The sequence below is a fragment of the Scyliorhinus canicula genome, chromosome 9, assembly GCF_902713615.1.
Source record: "Scyliorhinus canicula chromosome 9, sScyCan1.1, whole genome shotgun sequence".
NCBI classification, from domain to species: Eukaryota; Metazoa; Chordata; class Chondrichthyes; order Carcharhiniformes; family Scyliorhinidae; genus Scyliorhinus; species Scyliorhinus canicula.
The window spans coordinates 170278341-170304117 of record NC_052154.1 but is presented as its reverse complement, the minus strand read 5'-3'; the positions used below and the strand labels follow the sequence as shown (position 1 = coordinate 170304117).

The window sequence follows — 25777 nt, the reverse complement described above, 5'->3', positions numbered from 1 at the left end:
ACCACAAGGGGGCATTACACAGCCCATATATAAGGACAGGGCACTCATGCTCTGTCTCTTGCCACAGGCGACACTTAGAGAGTAGGACAGGGGTAGATCAGAAGCATCACACCCACCACGTGGCTCAGAGCAGACTGGTTAGTTAGACTGAGTTACTATAGCAAGATTAGCAGGAGAGTCGTACTCAGAGAACTGTGCTAATGGTTCAATAAATCATATTGAACTTACTTCAAAGTCTGGAGTATCTTTTGGTCAAAGCTGCATCGAGTTGCAGCCTGTGTTATCCCAGAGTACATAACACAGCATAACCTAGTCAGGAGAGACACCTTTTTCAATCCCCCAGAGCTCGGCAATGCACACAGGTTGCTCAGCCCGAGACCCAAAGCCGGGGAGCAGCCGAGGGCAATCATTACAAAGTTTTGCCGAAATCAGGATCATTTTTTCAGGAACGAAAGTGAGCACCTGGGAAGGACACGGAATCCAAATTTATCAGGACATTGGGGCAGAGCTGGCAAAATGCAGTGCCAAGTTTAACCAGGCGAAGTTGGCCCTGTACAAGAACGGAGTGCAATGTATGCTGTACCCAGACAGGCTCTGGGCCACATACCAGAATAAAGAACATTATCTCAACACTCTGGCAGAAGTGAATGAATTTGTGCGAACTAACGGCCTGGACAAGGGGCAGGCAGAGCAACAATGAGGGCTGAGCAGAGATTGCGATTGAATCAAAGACTCATTGGATAGTGAGTATGTTTGTGCGAGACTGTAGGCCTCGCTCTGATCGAAAGAAAAGACTGGGTCACAGAAAGAAGGGAGGACAGGGGAACGCATTGGGGGGGTGGGGGGGGGGGAGAGAGAAGGGAAATAGGCGACATGGGGGGTGCACAAAAGGAACAGAGCAAGAAAAAATAGTTGTTTCTCGGATTGGCTTCGGCAGGTAAGGTGCAGGCTGAGTACCACTTTGGAGGGTCCCTAAACATTTCGTGCCCCTGGACAAAAGGAAACCCTGGAGCGCAGGGGCCCGACCTCATGGTGCGAATGGTGAACGTGGGCATTTTGGACGACCCCCCTAACAAAGGGAAACCCCAGAGTGCAGGGACGCGAGCTGCAGGAAAGTATGGTTGATCATGCAGAAGCGGGGGTCAAAAGCCCCCCCACTAGGATTATCACCTGGAACATCAGGGTCTCAATGGCCCAGTGAAAAGATACAGTCTTCGCCCACTTAAGAAGTTTGAAAGTTGACATGGTCTTCCTGCAGGAGAGACACCTGAGGGAGAAGACCCGTCTGCAGGTAAGAAAGGGCTGGATGGGACAGACTTATCGTTCATTTACGGGACAAGGGCCAGGGGAGTAGGTATACTGATTAGCAAGAGGACAAAGTTTACAGTGACAAGGCCGGTTACAGACCAAGGGGGAACGATATGTCATGGTCAGCGGTTCACCAGACGGGGCATCGGTAGTTTTGGTAAGCGGGGATTACACAGACTTTATAGCAAAGACCATGGCGGAAATCCCCAACATTGACATACTCCGACAGATCATGGTTGGGGGGGGCGACTTCAACTGTGTACTGTGTCCACTGACGGGCCGATTGAAAAAATGAAATGAAAATCGCTTATTGTCACGAGTAGGCTTCAATGAAGTTACTGTGAAAAGCCCCTAGTCGCCACATTCCAGCGCCTGTCCGGGGAGGCTGGTACGGGAATCGAACCGTGCTGCTGGTCTGCTTTAAAAGCCAGCGATTTAGCCGAGTGAGCTAAACCAGCCCGATTGAACCCCAGATCGGGGAAAGGTCAGGCATGGCTAAGGAACTGGGAGCATTCATGAAGCAGATGGAGGCGGTGGACCCATGGCGGTTTCTGCACCCTGGTGAGAAGGAATTCTCGTTCTTTTCACTGGTACACAAAGCATACCCAAGGATAGACTTCTTTGCAGTGGGGAAAACGGTGCTTCCAAGAATAGTAAGGGCGCAATACTCTCCGAAGGTTATCTCTGACCACGCTCCACATTATGTGGATGTGAGGTTGGAGACCGGCCGTGTCCAACATCCCACGTGGAGGTTGGGCACGGACTTCTTGGCCGATAAGGTCTTCTGCTAGAAAATATCACAGGCCATAGGTGAGTACATTGCTAATAATCAGAACGGGGAAGTATCACCTTCCACATTCTGGGAAGCACTGAAGGCTGTGATTAGGGGAGAAATTATAGCCTACAAGGCGTGTAGAAACCGGAAAGAGAGAGAGACCAAGTAACAACTGATCAACTTACTTCTGGAGATCGACAGAAAGTACTCTCCGACCGTAGAGCTTCTGGCGGAGTGGAAAATGCTACAAATAGACTTCAACCTGCTATCCACCAGAAAAGCAGTGCACGAACTCCGCCAGACATGGGGGACCTTCTACGAACATGGATAAAAGACTGGCCGTCGACTGGCTCACCAGCTGAGAAAGCAGGCAGCCACGAGAGAGATAGCTCTGGTGAAGAATAGCAGAGGAAGACTGGTAGCCGAACCAAAAGAGGTCAACCGAGCATTTGAGACCTTCTACCGAGGCTGTACACCTCCGGAGCCGCCGACAGGGACGCGGAGATGAAACGATTTCTCGATGACTGGACATGCCAGTCTTGGGGGACAACAGGTAGGGGGAACTGGAAGCAACAATAGGACTGGGAGAGATCATGGAGAGCATCAGCTCCAAGCAGGTGGGGAAGGTGCCGGGACCCGGCGGGTTCCCGGCGGACTTCTATAAATAAATTCGCACCAGTCCTGGGTAGGCATGGGGCACTCTGTCTCCAACACTAACATAGGGCACGATATCGCTGATATCCAAAAAAGACAAAGGCCCAACGTAATGCGGATCATACAGACCCATTTCGCTGTTCAACATAGACACAAAGATACTCGTGAAAGTCCTGGCCAAGAGACTGGAGAACTGCGTACCGAAGGTGGTCGCAGAGGACCAGACGACTTTGTCAAAAGTAGACAGCTCACTGCGAACATCAGGAGGTTGCTATGTGCAATAATGACAACATCTGGGGAGGTAGAAAAGGCCTTCGACAGAGTCGAGTGGAAGTACCTCCTCGAGGTACTGGAGTGGTTTGGGCTAAGGACGGGTTCACTTCATGGGTGAAACTCCTGTACAATGCTGCAATAAATGGCACAGATTATAACATTTTTAGAACAGTACAGCACAGAACAGGCCCTTCGGCCCTCGATGTTGTGCCGAGCAATGATCACCCTACTTAAACCCACGTATCCCGTATACCCGTAACCCAACAATCCCCCCATTAACCTTACACTACGGGCAATTTAGCATGGCCAATCCACCTAACCCGCACATCTTTTGGACTGTGGGAGGAAACCGGAGCACCCGGAGGAAACCCACGCACACACTGGGAGGACGTGCAGACTCCACACAGACAGTGACCCAGCTGGGAATCGAACCTGGGACCCTGGAGCTGTGAAGCATTGATGCTAACCACCATGCTACCGTGAGGCCCGTTTTTTACATTGTATATCTGGTGGGTTGAGTCATTATAAGGATGTAGATAAGGCTTGTCCAACCTTTTCACGCAGTGAGCCACATTTCAAATTTCTCCTCACTCAAGGGACAGATGAACAAGTTTTGGAAAGATAAAGTGTAGCACAATATTAAACATGAATTTTAAAAACAATCTGAGCTATGAAAAGAAACAAGTTGCTGCGCAAAAAGAACACGGTGAGGCGATTAACAAAAATCAGTATTATGTACAGACGAGTATTCGAGTGCAATAGGGGTGTGTGTGAATGCGCCCCCACCTGTCCCCTCACACGCCCTTGCACTCCTTCACTGCCCCTCTCTTGGCCCCCGCGCGTCCTCATACTTCGTCGCTACTCTCTAGCGGCCTTCTCTCGGGCCCCACGCAGCCCCTCTCACAGGCCCCCGTGCGCCCCTCGGCCCTTGCGCCCCCCTCCACTTGGCCCCAGCCTTCTTGGTCCCCGTACATCCCCGCCTCCCGCTTTGCCCTCTTGCGCAACCTCGCATTCCTTCGCTCCCTCCCTCACTCTTCCTCCCCCAGGCTCCCTCCCCCAGGTCCCTCCGCCAGGCGCCCTCTGCCAGTCCCCCTCCCCCATGCACCCCGTCGCCCAGGCACCCCGTCGCCCAGGCACCCCCTCCCCCAGGCACCCCATCCCCCAGGCACCCCCTCCCCCAGGCACCCCCTCCCCCAGGCTCCCCCTCCCCCAGGCTCCCTTCCCCAGGCTCCCACCCCCAGGTTCTCTCTTTGCTCCATCACATGCTCTCTCTTACTCCACCTCATGCTCCCTCCCTCACACTCTCTTTCTGCTCCCTCACTCTCTACTGCCTCATGCTCCCTCCGTCACGCTTCCTTCCTGACGCTCCCTCTCTGCTCCCTCCCTCTCTGCTCCCTCCCTCTCTGCTCCTTCACGCTCCCTCCTTCATGCTCCCTCCTTCATGCTCCCTCCCTCATGCTCCCTCCCTCATGCTCCCTCCCTCATGCTTCCTCCCTCATGCTCTCTCCCTCACACTCCCTCCTTCACGCTTCCTTCCTCATGCTCCCTCCCCCAGGCTCCCTCCCCCAGGCTCCCTCCCCCAGGCTCCCTCCCCCAGGCTCCTCTTTGCTCCATCACATGCTCTCTTACTGGTCCACCTCACGCTCCCTCTCTTTCTCTCACTCTCACTCACTCTCTCTCTCTCGCTCTCTCTCTCTCTCTCGCTTTCACTCTCGCTCTCTCTCTCTCTCTCTCTCTCAAGCTCCTCTCTCTCATGCTCTCCCTTGCTCGCAAGTTCTCCCTCGTCCCATCTTGCTAAATTTGACACGCTGAGTCCAGAGGTCTCGGGGACTGCAATGTGGCCCACAGGCTGCATATTGGACAAGTCTGGCATTGATTCCACATGTCTTGAGACACATGAATGGTTTAAAAGAAATAAGCCTTTAATTTTCCAATCAAAATTGTTGTGGGATCCCCCTGGCATTACCCCACCCAAAACAGTCGGAATGTAATTGGGTTATCTTAGAACATAGAACATAGAACAGTACAGCACAGAACAGGCCCTTCGGCCCTCGATGTTGTGCCGAACACCCTACTTTAAACCCACGTAACCCGTATACCCGCAACCCAACAATCCCCCCATTAACCTTACACTACGGGCAATTTAGCATGGCCAATCCACCTAACCCGCACATCTTTGGACTGTGGGAGGAAACCGGAGCACCCGGAGGAAACCCACGCACACACAGGGAGGACGTGCAGACTCCACACAGACAGTGACCCAGCCGGGAATCGAACCTGGGACCCTGGAGCTGTGAAGCATTGATGCTAACCACCATGCTACCATGAGGCCCACCCATCTTCACCCATTAAAAACAGCAGAAAACATAGAATCCCTCCAGTGCAGAAGGAGGCCCACCTAACCTGCATGACCCTCTGAAGGAGCACCTTACCTAGGCCCACTCTCCCTGCCCTATCCCCAAAACCCCACCTAAACTGCACATCTTTGGACTATGGGAGGAAACCGGAGCATCAGGAGGAAACCCACGCAGACACGAGGTCAATGTGCAAACTCCACACAGACAGTTACCCAAGGCTGGAATTGAGCCAGGGTCCCTGGTGTTCTGAGGCAGCAGTGCTAATCACTGTAGAAACGTGCTGCCCCTGTGCTACCGTGATGATCATTATTTTCCTATATGAAATCCAATTTTTCAGTTGTTGTCACTTGGACTTGAATTTCGGGTGTCACTCTACCTTGATGGTTTTCTAACTTTCAATAGTTCAAGTTTCCTATGTTGAATGTTAGTTTACTGTTGCAAGTTAATGATTCATTATTAGAGACTAGATCCATTGAAACTGAGGCTGTTATGTTCTGTCGCCACCAAAGCTGCATCATATGTCAGATGTTATCTCTGCTTACTCAAACTTACTCATACAAAACTTGGTGCTAGGTATAATTTGTGATCCTGAGCTCAGCTTCAAGTCCCACATCCGAGCACCCAGCGAGTGCCTATTTCCATGCCAACAACATAGTCTGACTTTGTCCCACTCAATGCCTTCTCCTGATGTTCCAGACAAATCTTCAGTGGCTCCTCATCCTCTGGTGCATTAAATTCAAAAACCTGGTCTACATTTCTTGGAATTTCCAAGATGTCACCCCTCACTATCCTCTATCTTCTCCATTCCTACGTGATAACTTTTGACTTCTGCATTTTGGGCCCTGTTCTCCTTTCCGTTGCTTCCCTCTGATGTCTTGGTCTTAGATTCTGAAATATACATGTACCAACTTGGCTCTGTGGTAACTCATGCTTTTTAATCTAAAGAGCAACGGTTGAAATATACTTAAGAGACTTCAACGCATAATACTTCGGTGCACTGTGAGAGTGCTTAATTGTTACAGTTGCTGACTTTCGGATAACATATTAACCCAAAGCCCTATCTTCACGCAGTGTACTGGCCTGCATATATGCCTTGACCAAACTCCAATGAATGAGACAAACCAGTTATTGATCATGCTGTGCTTGAATATACTGCCAGGTTTGTCTATGTAATAATAATGATTATACTTGAAAAGTATACCATTGGTCTTGGAGCATTTTGGAACAAGTTCTTTCTGCATTCCTTTAGTTGGCTACACCACTCTCCACAAGTGTACAACACTACACCACAAGTGAAAGGTTCCTCAAAGCTCACCTCTGATCATGTCTGAAATCATTTCTCCAGCTTTGCCTAAGTGCCCAACCGTTGCCTTTATAAATGACCTAAAATATTTCATAGTGTGAAAGGCGCAGTAGAAATGCAAATTGATCTAATAAATATTAAGCTAAAATGATTTGTAAGTACTGCAATAGCATGCATGTGAAAGGTCCTAACTGAGCAGTATTGCAGAATGCTAATGTCACCTGATACGCATCATAAACTTTTCACGGAGACTGCTGCTGTTAGGAGAATTTGGGGAATGTCAGATATTGCTTCTGGCCAGCACTATGCCTCATCTAGGGAGCCCTTAATCATATCACCAAAAGCGAAGACAAAACATTATTTTTCCTTGTTTTAAAGTGAAGTCATCACACACCGTTTGAATTTACTAGTCAATTTGTTCACATTAATCTTAAAATGACAAATAAAAGACCATAAAGAATTGCCAGCATGGATTTAAATGGGTAATTCCAAACATTCTTTTTAAAAAAGGTCGAAAATGCAAAACATTGACATAAATCTCATTCAATTTCCAGAAGTCATTCACAGGTGTATCATCTTTTATTTTCCTATTTGCATCACAGGAAGATTTACCTGTAATGAACATAATGAACATGGTCAACAACCATCAATGTTCGGGGTCCTTGTTACCTGTATCATCTTTTGTTCTGATTTTTAACTGATTATTACTTTTGTAATTTGTTCAGTAAACACATTGTCCTCTGTCTCTGGTAATATTCTTATTTTTATAGAACTTTAGAGTACCCAATTCATTTTTTTCCAATTAAGGGGCAATTTAATTGGCCAATCCACCTACCCTGCACATCTTTTTGGTTGTGGGGGCGAAGCCCACGCAAACACTGGGAGAATGTGCAAACTCCACACGGACAGTGACCCAGAGCCGGGATCGAACCTGGGACCTTGTCTCTGGTAATATTCTATCTTTTGGCCCAGTAATAACAGCAATAATGCAACGTTGCATTTATATGACATCTTTAATGTAGATAAAAGCCCAAATCATTTGCCAAAACCAAATGAGATAAAGAGAAGAAAGCAAATTACTGCGGATGCTGGAATCTCAAACAAAAACAGAAAATGCTGGAAAACCTCAGGAGATCTGACGGTATCTGTGGAGAGAGAACAAAGGTGATGTTTCGAGTCTGGATGACTCTTCGTTAAAGGTGCCCCAAAGTTTGGTCAAAGAGATGGATTTTAAGGAGAATCTTAAAGATGATTAGGGAGATGGAGGGATTTAGGCCAGGAATTTGAGAGAGAGGGGCTATAAACTCTTGAAAGCCAGTAGTGAAATGGGAATATAGAGGTCTCAAACAATTAAAATATAGATCCTTATCCACTCGCATGAAAAAATACAAAGTGCACAGATCATAAACTTGTGGGGTGGAGGATAAGGGCAATGCGTATCCTTTCATGGCTCTGGAATAGAGGGGAAGAGCTGAGCGCAGAATTTCTGGAAATGGGATGGACATGGTTTAGAGCCCTGTCAACCACGGTGGGGTGGCCTTTGCTGAGTTACAAGGAAGGAATATCAGAGGTGTTGGTGGACAAGGTTTCATCACTAGAATAGATACAACAGAGGCAGAGAAACTCAAGAGAATGGCATAGAGTTCTTGCAGAAAGCAGGATATGAGGAAGCATAAAAAAGGTAGCATGGGAGTCAGTGGGCTTATGGAGAATATTTGTTGATAAGTCGAACCCAGAAATAGTGACAGAGAAGTCAAGGAAGGGAAGAGTCTGAGATAGACCACGAGATTGTGAGAGGAAGATGGAAATTGAAGCAAAACGGATCAAATTTTCCAGTTCAGGGTGGAAACAGAGAACTACACTGATATAGCCATTAATACCTGGGGTGGCACGGCACAGTGGTTAGCATTGTTACTTCACAGCGCCAGGGACCCGGGTTTGATTACCGGTTCGGGTCACTGTCTGTGCGGAGTCTGCATGTTCTCCCTGTGTCTACGTGGGTTTTCTCCGAGTGCTCCGGTTTCCTCCCACAGTCCAAAGATGTGTGGGTTAGGTGGATTGTTCACGCCAAAATTTCCCCGTAGTGTCCAAAACGTCAGGTAGGGTTGCTGGGTTACAGGGATAGGGTGCTCTTTCCAAGGGCCGGTGCAGACTCGATGGGCCTAATGGCCTCCTTCTGCACTGTAAATTCTATTATTCTATGATCTATGAAGAGGTGAGGGAGATCTGAATAGGATTGGAACACGAAATGTTTCACATATCCCACAAAAAGGCAAACATAGCTGGTATCCATACAGCTGGTAAGTGCTCATAACAAAACCGTTTATCTGCAGGAAGTGAGTTAAAGGATAAGTTATTCAATGTGAGAAAAAGTTTAGCCTGGCTGAGGAAGGTGCTGGTGGATGGAGACTGGTTGCCAGTATTAATGAAAGGTAATTGACTTGATTTATTAACTTTGTTTCTTCCTCTGCACAGGCTGCCTGATCTGAGTAGTTACAGCATTTTCTGTTTTTATTTAATATTGGTTGTGATTTATGCATCGAACTCGACCCCCAGGAGTCCTGTAGAAAGCAGTTCCAGCAGAACTGCTTTCTGCTGCCTACTCCAACTTTAGATCTATTTTCCCAGTCTAATCTCAGCTATTGCTCATTCTCTTATCTCTCTCCAACTCGTACATTTGCTTCACTGCTTGCTGTTTTTTAGTCTTTAAGAATATTAACATCATTTAAGGTTTTTTTTGAAAGCATGCACCAGTTACTGAATATAAAGTCACATTTAATTTTGCAAAATAAATAATTTAAAAGTGAGAATACAATATCTTGAAAGAATAATAATAGCACAGAGGACAAAAAGTACACTAAGGGCTGAAAGCCAATAGAGAAGAATGAAGTTTTAAATATAATTATTCGAGTGCAACAAAAAAAAACACCCGGATTAAGAAGCTCTGTGGAGACAGGTCAAAACATAATAATGATCTTTATTGTCACAAGTTTTTGAAGTAAGGGGGTGGTTGAAGAGAAAAATACAAAATGGGTTGGCCAGAATATTAAAGCAAGTGAAATAGCCAGATAAAATTTAACATGGTCAAGCACTGTATGTAGGCAGGACACTATTGTTGACCTTCCCGTGGGACTCGTGGAATGTGAGCTTCGCAGAAAGGGGCGGAGGCCATCCAGCTGGAGCTTGTAATGGACTGCACATAAAAAAACAGCCCAGGCAGGGCCTAATGAGCTGTAGTTCTCCCGGCAAGGACTGGACTGGGAGAGCTTTACTGCGGTGGACCGAATATTGTCTATAGTTTAATAAATCTTCGTACCACTACCGCTGGCTTTCTCAAGTTACTAAACTGGCGACAAGGACAAAGGAAGCCCCGGACGCGGTTGTGGAACCGCCTAGTCACCCGGTAAATTGCTAGCCCAGAATGTGTGGACATATAAATGCAAGATGCTGCTATTTGGTAAGTTGGAAGCCTTCGACGCAGGCCTGGAAGACTGAAGTCAGAATGCTGAATGGCTGAGGTACTTCTTCTAGAGAAATGTTTTTGGGGTAGACCGTCAGAAAGGCCTTGTCCTGACTGCCTGCGGGCTCCCGACCTTTGGAATCATAACAAGTCTAACTTGCTCGGCTGTTGTTTGACGAACTGGTTGCGCTGGTAGCTGAACGGTATTACCCTAAACCTACATGATCATGCAGTGGTATTGGTTTAATATGACGATAATGGTCTCCAGGTGAATTGTTTTCTGACTTCTTGACTCGCCTAAAGCATCTAGCATAGCATTGCACATTTGGGCCGTCCCTCTCTTGAAACGTTAAGGTTTAGGCTGGTTTGAGGGATAAAGAACATGACCACTCAATGGAAGCTGTTGGCGGAGCCCACCTTGGAATTGAAACAGGTCATCGAACTATCACTGTCCTGGGAGCACACACAGAAAGGAGTGCAGAAGCAGCTGGGATCTATGGACTATGGCGTGAACCAGAGCCTTACACGTGGGCCCCCCAAATGAGGAGGACTTGTTCGATGCAGCTAAACTGTGTCATGGTCCTGAAGGTAGTGCTGATCCGGGTCACGTTACAGCTAAATGGGCACCCTGTGGTGATGGAATGGACATTGAAGCTGCCGTCTCCATTAGAGACCATCGGACGTTTCAGCAGCTATACACAGGAATCACGCTGCTGACATTCCACGACACCAAGGCAGGGTTGTTGACCTATACCGGCGAGCCTTTAAGCATTGTCGGGACCACCGTAACTCTGGTAACACATGCGCAACAGTCGGTCTGTTTTCCGTTGGTTGTGGTATGGGTACCTGGCCCAATTTCCTGGGGCATGAATGGCTGCAAGTCCTCCATTTCAACTGGCAACAGGTTTTTCAGATGCATACTTGAATCTGTACGACATGCTGGGTAAATACCCCAAAGTGTTACAAGAGGGCCTGGGCAGGATAAACGAGGCCAAGGCCTGCATCTATGTGGATCCTGATGCTCAGCCCGGTATTTTTGGGCGAGACCTGTCCCCTAAGCATTGCTTGCCAAAGCTGACGGGGAGCTTCAGCGCCTCAAGGATCTGGGAGTCATACGCCTTGTACTATTTGCAGAATGGGTCGCACTTGTGGTGCCGGTAATGAAGCTCAGCAGGTCTGTCCATCGCTGCGGGGATTTTAAGCTCACTTGTAAACGGAACTTCAAGCTTGGATCAGTACCCAGTGCCTAGAGTGGAAGATTTGTACAAAACTAGCAGGAGACTATTCTTTTATGAAACTTGACCAAAGCCGCGCGTATTTACAGGTTGAGTTAGATCCAGTGTCCAGAAAATTTGCAACCATAAACACCCGCGGAATTATTTGAATACACCAGCCTCCCGTTTGGGGTTTCATTGGCTTCAGCGATTTTCCAGCAGATCGTGGAGAATATCGTGCAAGGTTTGCCGAAGATGGCGGTCTATCTAGACGGCATGCCCATCACGGACACCACGGAAAAGGAGCATATGGACAACCTGCAAAAAGTACTCCGCCGGTTTTCCCAAGTAGGCGCTTGGCTAAAGAGGAGCAATATGTGTTCCGCAGTGACACGTTTCTTGGGACACAGAGTGGACAGGGCTTGTGTACACCCAGTGGAAGATCAGGTTTGGACTTAAAATGAGGCCGTGATCCCGAAGAACACCACTGAAATCCAGTCATTCCTAGTCTTGGTAAATTATTATGGAAAGGTTGTTGCAGGCCTAGCCACTTTATTGGCTACATTCTACGTATTGTGTTTTTTAAAAGTATTTTTAAAATTCAGAGTGCCCAATTATTTCTTCCAATTAAGCGGCAATTTAGTGTGACCAATCCACCTGCCCTCCACAACTTTTGGCTTGTGGCGTGACCCACGCAGTCACTGGGAGAATGTGCAAACTCCACACGGACGGTGACCTGGGGCCAGGATCGAACCCGGGTCCTTGGCGCCATGAGTCAGCAGCGCTAACCACTGTACCACTGTGCTGCCCATTCCACGTATTGTTGAAGAAGGACAATAAATGGTTCTGGGGATCCTCACAACACAAAGCATTCACAGGAGTAAAAAAGCATTTGTCGTGCACACAGCTCCTCACTCACTATGATAAAGCTCAGCTGCTAATCCTGCTAATGCGATGCCTCCCCCTATGAGGGGGTGCGAGCCTACAGATGGGACGATGGCATGGAACACCTATCATTTTCGCCTCAAGGACCCTGTTGGATGCAGAATAACAGTATGCGAAAAACAAGGAGAGCTTGACGGTAATATTTGGAGTCAAGAAATTCCATCAATATGTTTATGGAAGGTACATCTCTATGGTGAATGACCACAAGCTCCTGCTCAGCCTTTTCAGGGAGGATAAGGGAATTGCACCCATCACATCGGCTAGAATAGAGAATTGGGCGCTTCCAATTACCATGTATGAACATTAATTTCAAAACTACCCGGTTACTCAGATTGCCTATGCGGACGCTCTCAGTCATTTGCCATTGCCTGTAAGTTCTCCATCCCCACCAGTGGCGGTTTAAATAGTGGTAACTCTCAACTTTATGGATACCTTGCTGGTGATGGCTACTCGGGTGCGGGCATGGGCGCAGTGGGATCCGAGTCTGGCAAAATTTCACCACATGCTTTTGAGTGGCAGAAAGTATGCGACCTTCCTGTAGCCCTACAGCCCTTTACCCAGAAATTCTTGGGAGCTCAACGTGGATGATGGTGCCATATTTTGGAGAGCTCGCATGGTAATCCCGCTGCAGAGTCAGGAGTTCCTGCTGAAGGAAATACAAAGTAGACACTCAAGCACCTCTAAGATCAGTGTGTTGGTCTGTCTTGTCTGGTGGTCCGGCATCGGTGGGGACATTGAGATGGTTGTCCGCAGCTGCACAGTGTGCTAGGAGCATCAGAAGCTCCCGCTGGCGGACTCCCTTCATCTTTAGGAGTGGCTCGTGGCTCGGATGCCCATGTGTATGACTGCATGCGGACTTTGCAGGGCCTTTCATGTGGTCCATCTTCCTGGATAACGTAGATGCCCACTCAAAATGGCTTGACGTATACAAGATGGCCTCGACGACGTTCAGTGTCATGGTGGAAAAGCATCGGTGCTCGTTCAGCAACCATGGGATCCCTGAGGTCCTGGTAACGGATAATGGGGGATACCCTTCACTCGTGAAGTGTTCGCCACAATTATGAAATGGAATGACTTGTGGCATTTCAGAACCGCCTTGTAGCATCCTTCATCCAGCGACCTGATGGAAAGTTGGTCCTGACTTTCAAAAGGGGCATAAAGAAACAAACCATGAGTTCCATGGGCATACGATTGACACGGTTCCTTTTTAACTACCGCATAACGACACACGTTGATAATCGGAATCACTCCTGCAGAATTCTTGATGGGCCAAAGGCTTAGAACCCTGTTGAGTCTCACGTTTCCCAACCTCGGCAGGAAAGTGGAGGTGCAGAAGGAGGCACAGAAGCAGCACAATGACTTGAGGGTGCTGGGGCAGCAGTTTCACTCTGGGGACGCTGTCTATGCTTGCATCTTTGGAGAGGGGGTGCTTTGGCTCCCAGGTGTCATGCTGGAAAGAATGGGACCAGTCTACTACAAAGTTAGGATTCAGGGATGAGTTTAGCGGAAGCATGTGGACCACCTCAAGAAACAGGAGCCTGCACTGCACAATGCCTAGTCAGCAACATTGACAGTCACTCCGTGCGAAGAAAAGCCCCTCAGCCAGGGGTCCTAACCGCCCACATCCCAGCACCCGACTCAGAAATGGATACGGAGGCATCCGTGCATACTGATGTTGTTGTATCTAGGACCGAGATCCTGGCAATAATGCTTCAGAGGTCCACCCAGCTGGAGCCCATAATACACTACACATATAAGATGGGCTTGGTGAGCTTTAGTTCTCCCAGCAAGGATTGCACTGGGAGAGAGTTGCTGCTTTGGGCAGAATATTGTAAATAGTTTAATAACTCTTCATTCTACTACTGCTGGCTTCCTCAAGTTACTCAGGATTCTTTAAAAAATACCAAGATCCCGATTCAGATCTGTGCCCTGACCAAAATCTAGTCAGTTCTTCCTTGTGCCACAGCCTTTCCATGCAACATGTTTTGTTAAAATTTAGTTTTTGAGAGATATTTTTACAGACTAATAAACAAGAGCAAAAATATTACCTCTGCCCACCTTTAGTAACGAAGTAATAACTACTCTTAATGATGTTTTGATATAGCAGGTGGGCTAGTGAACCAAATCCCAAAGGGAAACTTGGCAAGCTATCACAAAGACTTTTAATTTGCATTTTCCAAAACAAATATGAGCGCTGAAGTCAGGAGTCATAAATTCCAATAACACTTTTGGAGATTTGGAGATAGTAAATTAAGTCACTTATTGACAAAAGGAAAGAAAACTTTAATATAGTTACATTTACATGTTTAAAGTGTATCTTGCAGAACATCTTCCCAACAGATTCTTTCTTTGTTAGACTCAAAACTGAACACCCTTTTAGTCAACAGTCCTTGTAGAAACTTAATTTATTAAACAAATTCCAAAAATATTACCACAAGGCAGTTGGTATTGATTGGGGCGATATGTCACAAGGCTTCGCTTGGGCGTGGTCTCTCTCTGTCTGTCTCTGTCTCTGTCTCTCTCTGTCTCCATCTCTCCCTCCCTCTGCCTACCTCTGCTCTTGTTTGCTCCATCTCTGTGTCCCTCCTGCTCTGATCCTTCACAGAGGAATTATCAAATAAAATATGATGCTGAGTCACATAAGGAGGTATTGGGTAAGATAGCCAAATGCTTGGTTGAAGAGATAAATCTCAAAAAGTGTTGTAAAGGTAAAAGTGAGTTTGAGAAGTGGGCAGGTTAAATCAGGGAAAATGACAAGTTAGGGCCTATGTAGCTGAAGACATGGCCAACAATGATGTGGAGATGGCAGCGTTGGACTGGGATGAGCACAGTCAGAAGTCTTACAACACCAGGTTAAAGTCCAACAGGTTTGTTTCAAACACTAGCTTTCGGAGCACTGCTCTTTCCTCAGGTGAATGAAGAGGTATGTTTCAGAAACAATATATAGAAAAATTCAAAGATTTGTCTGGCATCTTTGGTCCGAGTCAGGACATGGGCAGCAAAATTTCGAGTTTATGAAAGGTAGAATGTGGGAGACCAGCCCGGAGTGTTTTGGAATAGTCAAGTCTTGAGGTATCAAAGACGTAAAAGTAGACTTCAGCAGCAGATGAACTGAGATTAGGGCTTTTATATAGAGGTGGAAATTGGTGGTCTTGGGTGATGGTGTGCTTATGTGATCAGAAGCTCAACCTAGGGTAAAATATGACACCAAGTTTGTAAACTTTTTAGCTTAGTGTTAGTTTGTTGCCAGGGCAAGGAATGGAGTCAGTAGTTCCGAGCTGAAATTTGGAACGGAGTGGAGACAATGGACTCAATAGGAGGAAGTCTTTGGTCATATAAACATATAGAATAGGAGCAGATCTAGGCCATTCGGACCCTTGGGCCTGCTCTGCTATTGAATAAGGTCAGGGCTGGTCTGCTTGTGTTGCGTTTCACATTCCATCTACCCCCGATAACGTTTGACTCTCCTGTTGCGTTCCACATTTCATCTACCCCCGATAACGTTTGACTCTCCTGTTGCGTTCCACATTTCATCTACCCCCTGATAACGTTTGACTCTTTCTAGAATCAATCTGCCTTTGCCTTAAAGATATTGAGTGAGCCCTCTTCCACTGTCTTCTGAGGACAGAGTTCCAAAGTAGCACCACCCTCGAGAGAAAAATATTATCTGAATCTCTGTCCTATAAGGGCGGCCTCTAATTTTAAAGCAGTGCCCCCTGGCTCCGGATTCAACCACAAGAGGAAACATGCTTTCCACTCCCTAATCAATACCGTTTGAGATCTTACATACTTCAATCAAGTCACCACTCACTCTTTTAAACTTCAGTGAAAACGACCCCAGCCTGTCCAGCCTAACCTCATAAGCCAGGCCATTGATTCCATGTATCAATCTAGTGAACCCCTTCTGAACTGCATTTACATCCTTCCTTAAATAAGGAGAGTAAAACTGCACACAGTATTTGAGAAGGAATGTCACCAATGCCTTGCATAACTGAAGCATTGCATTATTGGTTTTATGTTCATTTCCTCGTAATGAAGGATAGCCTTCCATAAGCTGCCTTGATTACTTGCTGCACCTGTGTACTAACATTTTGGGACTCGTGCATAAAAACAGTTGAATGCCTTTGCACCTTGGAATTCTGCAGTTGTTCTCCACTTAAGTAATATTTTGCTTTTTTTATCCTGCCTGTCAGTGAACAATCTCACATTTTCCCACATTATATTCCATCCGCCAGCATTTTGCACACTCACTCAATCTATCGATATCCATTTACAAACTCCTTATATCTACTTCACAACAACTACCTTTGTGTTGTTTGCAACTTCAGCTACCATGTCTTTGCTCCCTTTATCTAAGTCATTGATATAAATTGGAAAATGTTGAGGTCCCAGCACTGACCCCTATGGGACTCCACTTGTCACATCTCGCCTCTCAGACAAAGACTGATTTTGTATGCTCTGCTTTCTGCCAGCCCATCTTCTATCTAGGCTAATATGTTACGCCTATACCATGAGCTCTTATTTTCTGCAATAACTTTTTGTGTGGCACGTTATCAAATGTTTTCTAGAAATCCGAGTACCGCATGCCCACAGGCACAGTCCTCTCTCCACAGCACATGTTAGGAGCGAAGGGAATCAAAGGATATTTGGGGGGGGGGGGGGCATCGGCAGAATCAGGCTATTAATCAGCCATGGTCATAATGAATGGTGGAGCAGGCTCGAAGGGCCTTATTTACTATGTTTCTATGATACTCTGACATGATTAACCTTTCCCAAAACCTGATTACCGTAGCTTTTTCTAAGTGCCCAGTTTTGACCTCTTTATGGATCGATTTTAACATGTTCCCCACGACCGATGTCAAGCTAACTGACTTGTAGTTTCCTGTTTCCTGAATAGAGGTGTTATATTTGTTACTTTCCAGTCTGATGGAACCTTTCCAGAATCTAAGGAATTTGGAAAATTAACACCAATGCATTATTGCCTCATTAACCACCTCTTTAACACTCTAGGATGAAGTCCACCTGGTCCCAGAGACTTGTCAGCTCCAAGGTCCATCAGTTTGCTTGTTACTGCTTCCCTAGTCATAATTTTACCAGGTTCCTCTCTCGCCTCCACCTCCCGAATTACAGTTGTTACTAGCATGTTTTCTGTATACTCAATAACGAAGGCAGAGGACCAACACTCACTTTACCCTTTCCTGTTTAAATACCCATAGAAACTCTTGCTGTCCATTTTGGCACTCTCGCTAGCTTCTTCTTATATTCTTAATTTCCTTTTGCTAATTAACCTTTTAGTCATTCTCTGATGTGCTTTATTTTCTGCCCAATCATCTGAGAATTGTAAATGTTACGCTATTGTCCAAACAAAGGTTGTAAGGATAGCCCCGGCAATTGCATAGATTTACATAGAACATATAGTGCAGAAGGAGGCCATTTGGCCCATCAAGTCTGCACCGACCCACTTAAACCCTTACTTCTCCCCCCCCCCCCCCCATAACCCAGTAACCCCTCCTAACCTTTTTTTGTCACGAAGGGCAATTTATCATGGCCAATCCACCTAACCCGCACATCTTTGGACTGTGGGAGGAAACCGGAGCACCTGGAGATAACCCACGCAGACACGGGGAGAACGCGCAGACTCCGCACAGACAGTGACCCAGCAGGGAATCGAACCTGGGACCCTGGCGCTGTGAAGCCACAGTGCTAATCAATTGTGCTGCCTGAAGGCTAGTCAGTTTAACATCAGTGGTGGGCAAGCTTCCAGAAACAATTATTCAGGATAGAATTAGTAGTCACATGGAAAAATGTGGGTTGATTAGGAAGAGCCAGCATGGATTACTAAAGGGGAATTGTGTTTAACAAACTTTCTGGAGTTCTTTGAGGAGGTAACGGAAAAGGTCGATAAGGGTAATGCTGTTGATGTGGTGTAAATGGGCTTTCAAAAGGTATTTAATAAAGTGCCACACAACAGACTTGAGAAATGTCGTAGCTCATGAAATAAAAGGAACAGAAGCAATATGGGTACACAATTGGCTGGATAATAGGAAGCAGAGAGCAACGTTCAGTGGATGCAGTGGTGATTCAAGAGAAGTTCTGCTGCGGTAGAGCTGGTGTTGTCAGTATACATATGAGAACTAATGCTGTACCTTTGGATTATGTAACTCTTATCTACTTTGAAATTAATTTGTCAATAATAACTTCCATTCTTCTGGAGTATTCTGTCGTGAATGCATGTCTAAATGATGAAGCTAAATTCAAAATAGCAAGTAGGTCTAAAATGTGGCAAGAAGGTGGGACATTGGTTGAAACCGGTAAATGGCAAATTTGGAATTGATATCACAAAGTTCTGCACTCAAAGGATGAGCAACTGATATAGTGGATCTTGAACTTGAGTAATGAAGGTGAAAATGTTGGAATTGGTTGGATGTCTCTGGTGGGACTGTAGGATTTTTCTTAATGCACATGCTAAAATGTTGTTCTTAACACTTTTTACCATTTTTGCCCATTATTTAAGGAAACTAATGAAGATCTATGGTGCATAGGATTAATAGAAAATGCACTAATTGGGTGAAAAAGAAATAAAAGTCAATTAACATGGATGGTGGTGTTAAGTGGACAATTTTCTAACTGAGTGCCATGTGAAAAACAAGACAGGAGTAGAAAGGGTTCCTTCCCCTTAACAAATTTGTGAATAAGTGGAAGACGAGCAGTCATTTAAAAAAAAAGAAAGATGGCTTTCTCTTTCAGACAGTAGTAAGGGTTCAAGGTAAATATAAATAATGTTGTGCATGGTGTTTGGTATGGTTGTTAGAAACGATTTTTGAATAAACTGGCTGAAAATTAACCAACCCTCTTTTAGGCTTGCCTTGGCCTCATCTACACGGTATATGTCGACAGTCTGAACGTGAACTTGGAAAATGTGATTGCAAATCTTTTCACATGTTTGGTGCCAGTTGCTGGAGGATCTCAGGTAAGAAAAATATTGCTATTTTGCTCGATACTTTAAAGTGTAGAATAAGCCAACAATTCCGTTGCTACTTAATGAGCTTGAAATTTATGCACCATAGTAAAGATGCATTAATGGCATTCATCATTATTAAGAGGTAATTCTTGTTGATCAACGAACCAGTTTAGTCAATGGTGATTGTTGATTCCAGGATTTATACCGTAATTCGCGCTGCAACCTACTAGGATGATAAAAAATAGGTTAAGTGACTTGGCATTGATGTGATTCCTGACCCTTGTATACCTCTGAACCTGGGAGACCATCAAAATAACTATTTAAGTTTTGGATCCTCATTTCAGCAGTCTGGAAATGTTTCAGTTTTCTTTTAATAATTTTGCCTTTTTTTAAAACCAGTTTTAAGGACCTAAGAACAAAAGAAAGGGGCTCAGGAGTAGGGCCAACTGGCTCTTCGAGTCTGTTTGTTATCCCTCGATTCCTGTAGTATTCAAAAAAATCTGTCCATGTCTGTTTTGACTATCTGTATGGACAGAACACCCATAGCACCCTGAGGTAGAGAATTCCAAAGTGGCCAACTCCTTATTCTAAGACTGTGGTTCCAGTTCTAGCCTCCCCAGCTAGTGGAAACTTTAAAGAAAAAAAATCATATTTAAATGAGTCTTTTAGTATCTGAAGAAGATGGGTTTCAGGGACTCTGACCTGTATCTTCACATTTGCAAAGTGAAAGCATTGCACTGGCCTATCGACTGGTCATTCCCCTATCCTTGATTATCATGGATGCCAAGAGAAGGAACAGGGAGAGAAGATCTGTTGGTTGAGATACCATAGCCAGTGACTGAACAAAGGACTGTACAGCGAATAATTGTCATTTGAGACACTAGAGCATAGAACATAGAACAGTACAGCACAGAACAGGCCCTTCGGCCCTCGATGTTGTGCCGAGCAATGATCACCCTACTTAAACCCACATACCCGTAACCCGACAATCCCCCCATTAACCTTACACTACGGGCAATTTAGCATGGCCAATCCACCTAACCCGCACATCTTTGGACTGTGGGAGGAAACCGGAGCACCCGGAGGAAACCCACGCACACACGGGGAGGACGTGCAGACTCCACACAGACAGTGACCCAGCCGGGAATCGAACCTGGGACCCTGGAGCTGTGAAGCATTGATGCTAACCACCATGCTACCGTGAGGCCCCTAATAGTTATTTTGATGTTGTGCATCCTTGTCAATCACTAAATATTTTAATTGCTGCATTGCTCAAAAGAGGATCCTGCATGCTCACAGAGCAATGGAGGAGAATTCAGGCAGTGAATTCCAGATTATCATAACCTGCCAAGTATACAAAAATCCTTACCTCACCTCTGGTTCTTTTGCTAATTACCTGAAATCTGTTTTCTCTGCTAACCAACCCTCCAGCTTGTTTAGCTGGTTGGGTGGAAAAGATAGAATTCCTCGAAGCAATAATCCTGACATAAAACTAAACCTTTATTCTGTCAACTAATTGACTATGACTGATCTCTGTATTTCCAAAATGAATTGGAAAAAGAAATGGGTTCATATTACATCTGTCGTCAAAACAGAAATTGGCTAATCAGTCCCTTGAATCTGTCATTCAGTTGGACCTTGGCTAATCTTTAATGCCTTTCCATGCCTTGGTTCTCTAACACTTCATACCTTTGCCTAGCGTAGATAATCTTTGAACTTTTCATTTAATTGGGACTTTAGTTAATTCCAAGTTCGTAACATTTTGCACAACCTGCTACTGACATGAAGTGAAAATATAGTGAAACCACTATTTGGGAATGGTCTAATTTTTTAATAATGTATTTATTAAGGCATTTATAATTTTAACAATTTTCAAGAGAAAAAAAACCCAAAGTGAACAACACGCACACAACCAACAACCAAACTCAGCCAACATGGCTTACATACACAATTCCCCAATCCGCTTTTCCCACTAAAGGAATGGTCTAATTTTTAACAGCACATGATGCTGGGATTCCTACATTGATGTAACCTGGTAAAGTAGCTTAGAATTTGTCTAATTTTATTGCATAAATTGTTTTTACCAAAACACACACAGCTTTGGGGAGAAAGGAACGAGAGATTAATGCTCGTTTTAAAGGTGGTAATCACAAAAATATTAAATTTTCACTTCTGAAAAAAACAATAATTGTGAAATACTCTTTCATCCCAGGATAAAATAAAAAAACAAAATATTCTGTTAATGAAAAGTGCAGGAATATTGTTCCTTTGTTCAACATATAAATTTTATTTACAAATGTTTTGCCTCAATCTTAAAACTTGTACAAACCCTCTGTACTTCAGAAATATTACAATTATTGGAGCATATTATTTGTAAAAGCTAAGTCATTATCATATGCTTATGTTTATTTTTCCAATACAAAATTGAAGCCCTGTTACCTGCTGAATGTTTTGTTAAAGCTAAAATGCTGTGTTGGTCTGGTACGGAAAAAAAAGATAAAAATCAGACATGTACTAAACAAAAATGCCCGTATGACCCCCATCTGGCTGACAGAATGCAGATAATCTTGTTGACCCAATGTTCCTGTGATTAAGATTTATCAAGTCGATGCTCCTTTTGTTTGTCAGGCTTCATATCTAGCAGAAAACATCTTGAATAACAAATACAAAATTGATTTGGTTTGTTTAATTGAAAAATAATACCTCATGAATCATAGTCTCTGGCCTATAGTGAAGCTTGTCATAGTGCTTTGCAGCTAACATTTATTTTCTAGCATTGAAGGAAGTCTCTGCTCACTGTTTTGAGTACATGCCGTCTATATATAGCTAATGGAACTCCACTCATGTCGGTTAATAAATAAGACGACCAGCTGTGCATGTAAATGATTCTCTCGCTTTTAAAGCTTTCTTCAAAGCATCAATTATAGGTAGAAATTGAGAAACAGACACTGAGCTGTAGCTGAAGAATTGAGAGATATGATCGAATAAGAGCGACCATTAATATATGTTATGAGGAGGTTCTTATAACAGGAAAAAAATAGTAAACTGGATGGATTTGTGGAGTAAATTCAGAGATCTGAAAGGTCAAGGCAGCTGACAGCTCAACTGTAAATGGTTGGTCAGAGGAAAGGGAGAAGCACAGGCAGCCAGAGATGGAGAATCAAAGAGCTTGGGCTCAGATATAAGGCTGGGAGTTTGTCATAAAGGTAGGATGGGAGATCCTGTAGCAATGTGCAAATGAGTACAAGGGATGCTATGTTTGCTGTGTGGTGGGGGGTCGGTGTCAGGCATGGTAATAAGGTCAGTGAAAAATGAAAGTGGGCCTTTTTGTGAAATAAGTTGTAAATTGAAGCAGGGCAGATGAGCAAAGGTGCTGTTGAAGTCTAAGGGAAAGTAGTGAAAGCATTGACATAGGTTTCAGCAGTGGTGGACATGAGAGAAGAAGAAGGTGGACACAATGGGGATGGGGTATCTTATGTCATTGTGACAAAGGTAAACCTTCCCTCCTCACCTTCTCTATCTGTCTGCAGCATTTGACACAGTTGACTGCCATCCTCTTCCAATGTCTCTCCAGTTTCATTCAGCTGGGAGGGGCTGCCCTCAACTGGTTCTTGCCGATCTAATTGTATCCAGAGATTCCCTTGCAGTATATTCCTGTAAATGCATCATTATCTGTCATATCCCCAAGGATTGATCCTTGGTCTCTTTCTATTTCTCTTCTACATGCTGCCCCTTGGCGATTTCATCCAAAGATTCATCTTTAGTTTTCAGGTACACTGATGACATACAACTTTTGCTCACCACCAACTCTTTTGACTCCTTCACTGCTGTTAAATTATCACAGTAAGAAGTCTTACAACACCAGGTTAAAGTCCAACAGGTTTGTTTCAAACACGAGCTTTCGGAGCACGGCTCCTCCTTCACCTGAAGAAGGAGCCGTGCTCCGAAAGCTCGTGTTTGAAACAAACCTGTTGGACTTTAACCTGGTGTTGTAAGACTTCTTACTGTGCTCACCCCAGTCCAACGCCGGCATCTCCACATCATGGTTAAATTATCAGACTGATTACCCAACATCTAATACTGGATGCGCAGAAATTTCCTCTAATTAAATATTGGTAAGATTGAAACCATTGATTCCAGTTCCTGCTCCAAACTACATTGCTTAGCTACTGACTGCATGCCTTTCTGTGGCACGAACCAAGATGAACATTTGACCTCCTATGCCGTCATTACGGCTTCCTTTTTCTACCTCCTTCATGTCGCTTGACTCAGTTCATTTCCCTGTTGGAACCCTCATTCAGGCCTTTGTTACCTCTAGACTCGACTATTCCAATGCAGTCTTGGCTGGTCTCCCATATTCTACCCTTCGGTAAGAAATGATCCAAAACTGCTGCCCGTGTCTTAGCACATACCAAGTTCTATTCCTGTGTTCGCTGACTTACATTGGCTCCCAATCAAGCAACGTCTTGGTTTTTAAATTTCCATCCTTTATATTAAGAATTCAGTAAGTTACAAAAAGGTTTAATTTAAGTGAAGATCTATCTGTGCATCCTATTAATAGTACAGCAAAGATTTTATAGCTAACTTTTTATGCCAAAAAGTCTAGTTTGTTTCTTTCTTGCCAGACCAACGAGTGTTAAAAGAGGAATTGAGTCAAACTGTCGTGGTTACACAAACAGGTTTCAGTCCAGAAACAAAAGTTTAATCTTATCAAACCTGTTGAATGGGACCTGTTTTGTCTAATGGTTCTTTGGAGTATTTTAATAATTTGCTGCATACTTCTTAGTTAGATACAGTTCCTTCATAATATTCAAGTTGTAGAAAGCCAGCAGGTTTAAGAAAATTCTCAGCAAATTTGTTTGCTTTGGTTTAATTGTTAAATGGTAAAGCTATTCCATCTAGGGACAGCTAACTTTAAGATTTGAGAGGATTGATTAACACAGCTTCTCACAAGTACCTGAAACAAAGATAGACTTTAAACCTTAATTTGACTATTTGTTGAATTGGCTCAATATTGACCTTTCACAATGTCTGCTTTTCCTTTCTCACTGCCACCAAGCATTGTTGTACTTCTTGTTAATCAGGACATTGTTCCATTTAAGTAGTCATCATCCTTTGAAGTCAAGTGCGTAGCCCTTCAGTGAAGGTACTGTTTTATTACTGTGCTGTCTATCAATGAACAATGCTGAACCGAGTGTGTTAGTTACTCCTTTTTCTTATTTTCTTATTTTAATTGAAGAAGATAATTCTTTTTGGTTGCATGTTTTATTTTTTCCCAACAGAAACTATTTTCATTGGGAGCAGGAGATAGACAGTTGATTCAAACTCCTTTGTATGATGGTCTTCCTGTGACGAGCACAAGTGTGGCTCTTCTTTTTCAACAGCTGGGTAGGTCTGGATTATTAATACATCTGCTAATTATGTTTTAGTAATTATTTCAAGCTAGATTTGATTCCATAAATCATGTACGTATTGACTACACTTTTATGATATAACTGGACAGGAAGATCCCAGAATGGAACCCTGGCTCAAAAGACCGTAACTTCAATTTTTGATTTTTAAAACGTGAAGAAACAGAGTTACAAGACTGCTAATTGGTTTTAACAACAAGAAAATACGATACAAGATTCTTTTACTCCCCCTTTAGCACAAGAATTACACACAGGTTTTAGGATTAACATAGATTACTAAATACAACTTAAATTACAATGATCTTATTGAACCCCAAAGACCCTTTTAATAATAATAATCTTTATTATTGTCACAAGTGGGCTTACATTAACAATTAAGTTACTGTGATTTTTGAGCACGCAAGTGACTGTGGTAAGACGCACTCCCCTCTGAACCCAGATTAGAGCCTATGGTTTACTCCTCAGAACCCCCCCAAATGATTGTCACATGGGAGTTTCCAAACTCCACTCCCAAAAACAAGCTTTAAAATCTTCTTACAATAATGTTTTTCCTTAGCCGTTTGCATTCCGAACTCCAGTCCTGGTTTTACAACACACTTTGTTAATCAGAGTCAGCTCCACTTTTAACAGTGAATTAAGTACAGCATTTACACCAATGTCATTAGTATTTATTTGGCTTGAGTGCTGTTCAGACTGTTCACAATTGCTTGAACAGTAGTAAAATTGCATCACTTTTGATTTCACTCTGAAGTCTGCTTTCCCACTTCAAATCTGGTGATTCTCTTTAACTCAGAACCCTATGTTTACTTTTCCTTGAATTCTTCTAAGCAATACCTGTGTCCCTGTTCTTTTAATTCCAGCCATTTCAAACATTCCTTGTGTCCCAATTCCCTGGTAATGTTGTTGCTTTGGAAGCTTGCATCTTTGCAATTCCTTTGACCTGTCCACCTTCTCTGGCACAGTTGAGAGATATTCACCAGTGTCTTGTCTCCAACTGCTCTGGCTTCCAGTTAAAACTAAGAGCATGTTTTCTCTCTGGCAAGAACCTCCTGTTGCTAAACAACGCATATTGCGTTTGGGCTGTGGAGGGAAATCAGGGATTCTTTCGGGGGCCTC

General features: G+C 44.3%; 1 protein-coding gene across 3 annotated transcripts in view; it reads left to right on the top strand.

The window, feature by feature from the left end:
• The window catches only part of sbf2 (SET binding factor 2), a 725521-nt gene that overhangs the window by 338775 nt on the left and 360969 nt on the right, over positions 1–25777 (top strand). For all 3 annotated transcript variants that reach the window (XM_038808179.1, XM_038808177.1, XM_038808178.1), the window contains exons 5-6: positions 19149–19259; positions 24533–24638. In XM_038808179.1, coding sequence (XP_038664107.1) covers positions 19149–19259; positions 24533–24638 — 217 coding nt within the window. The remainder of the gene's footprint in view (positions 1–19148; positions 19260–24532; positions 24639–25777) is intronic.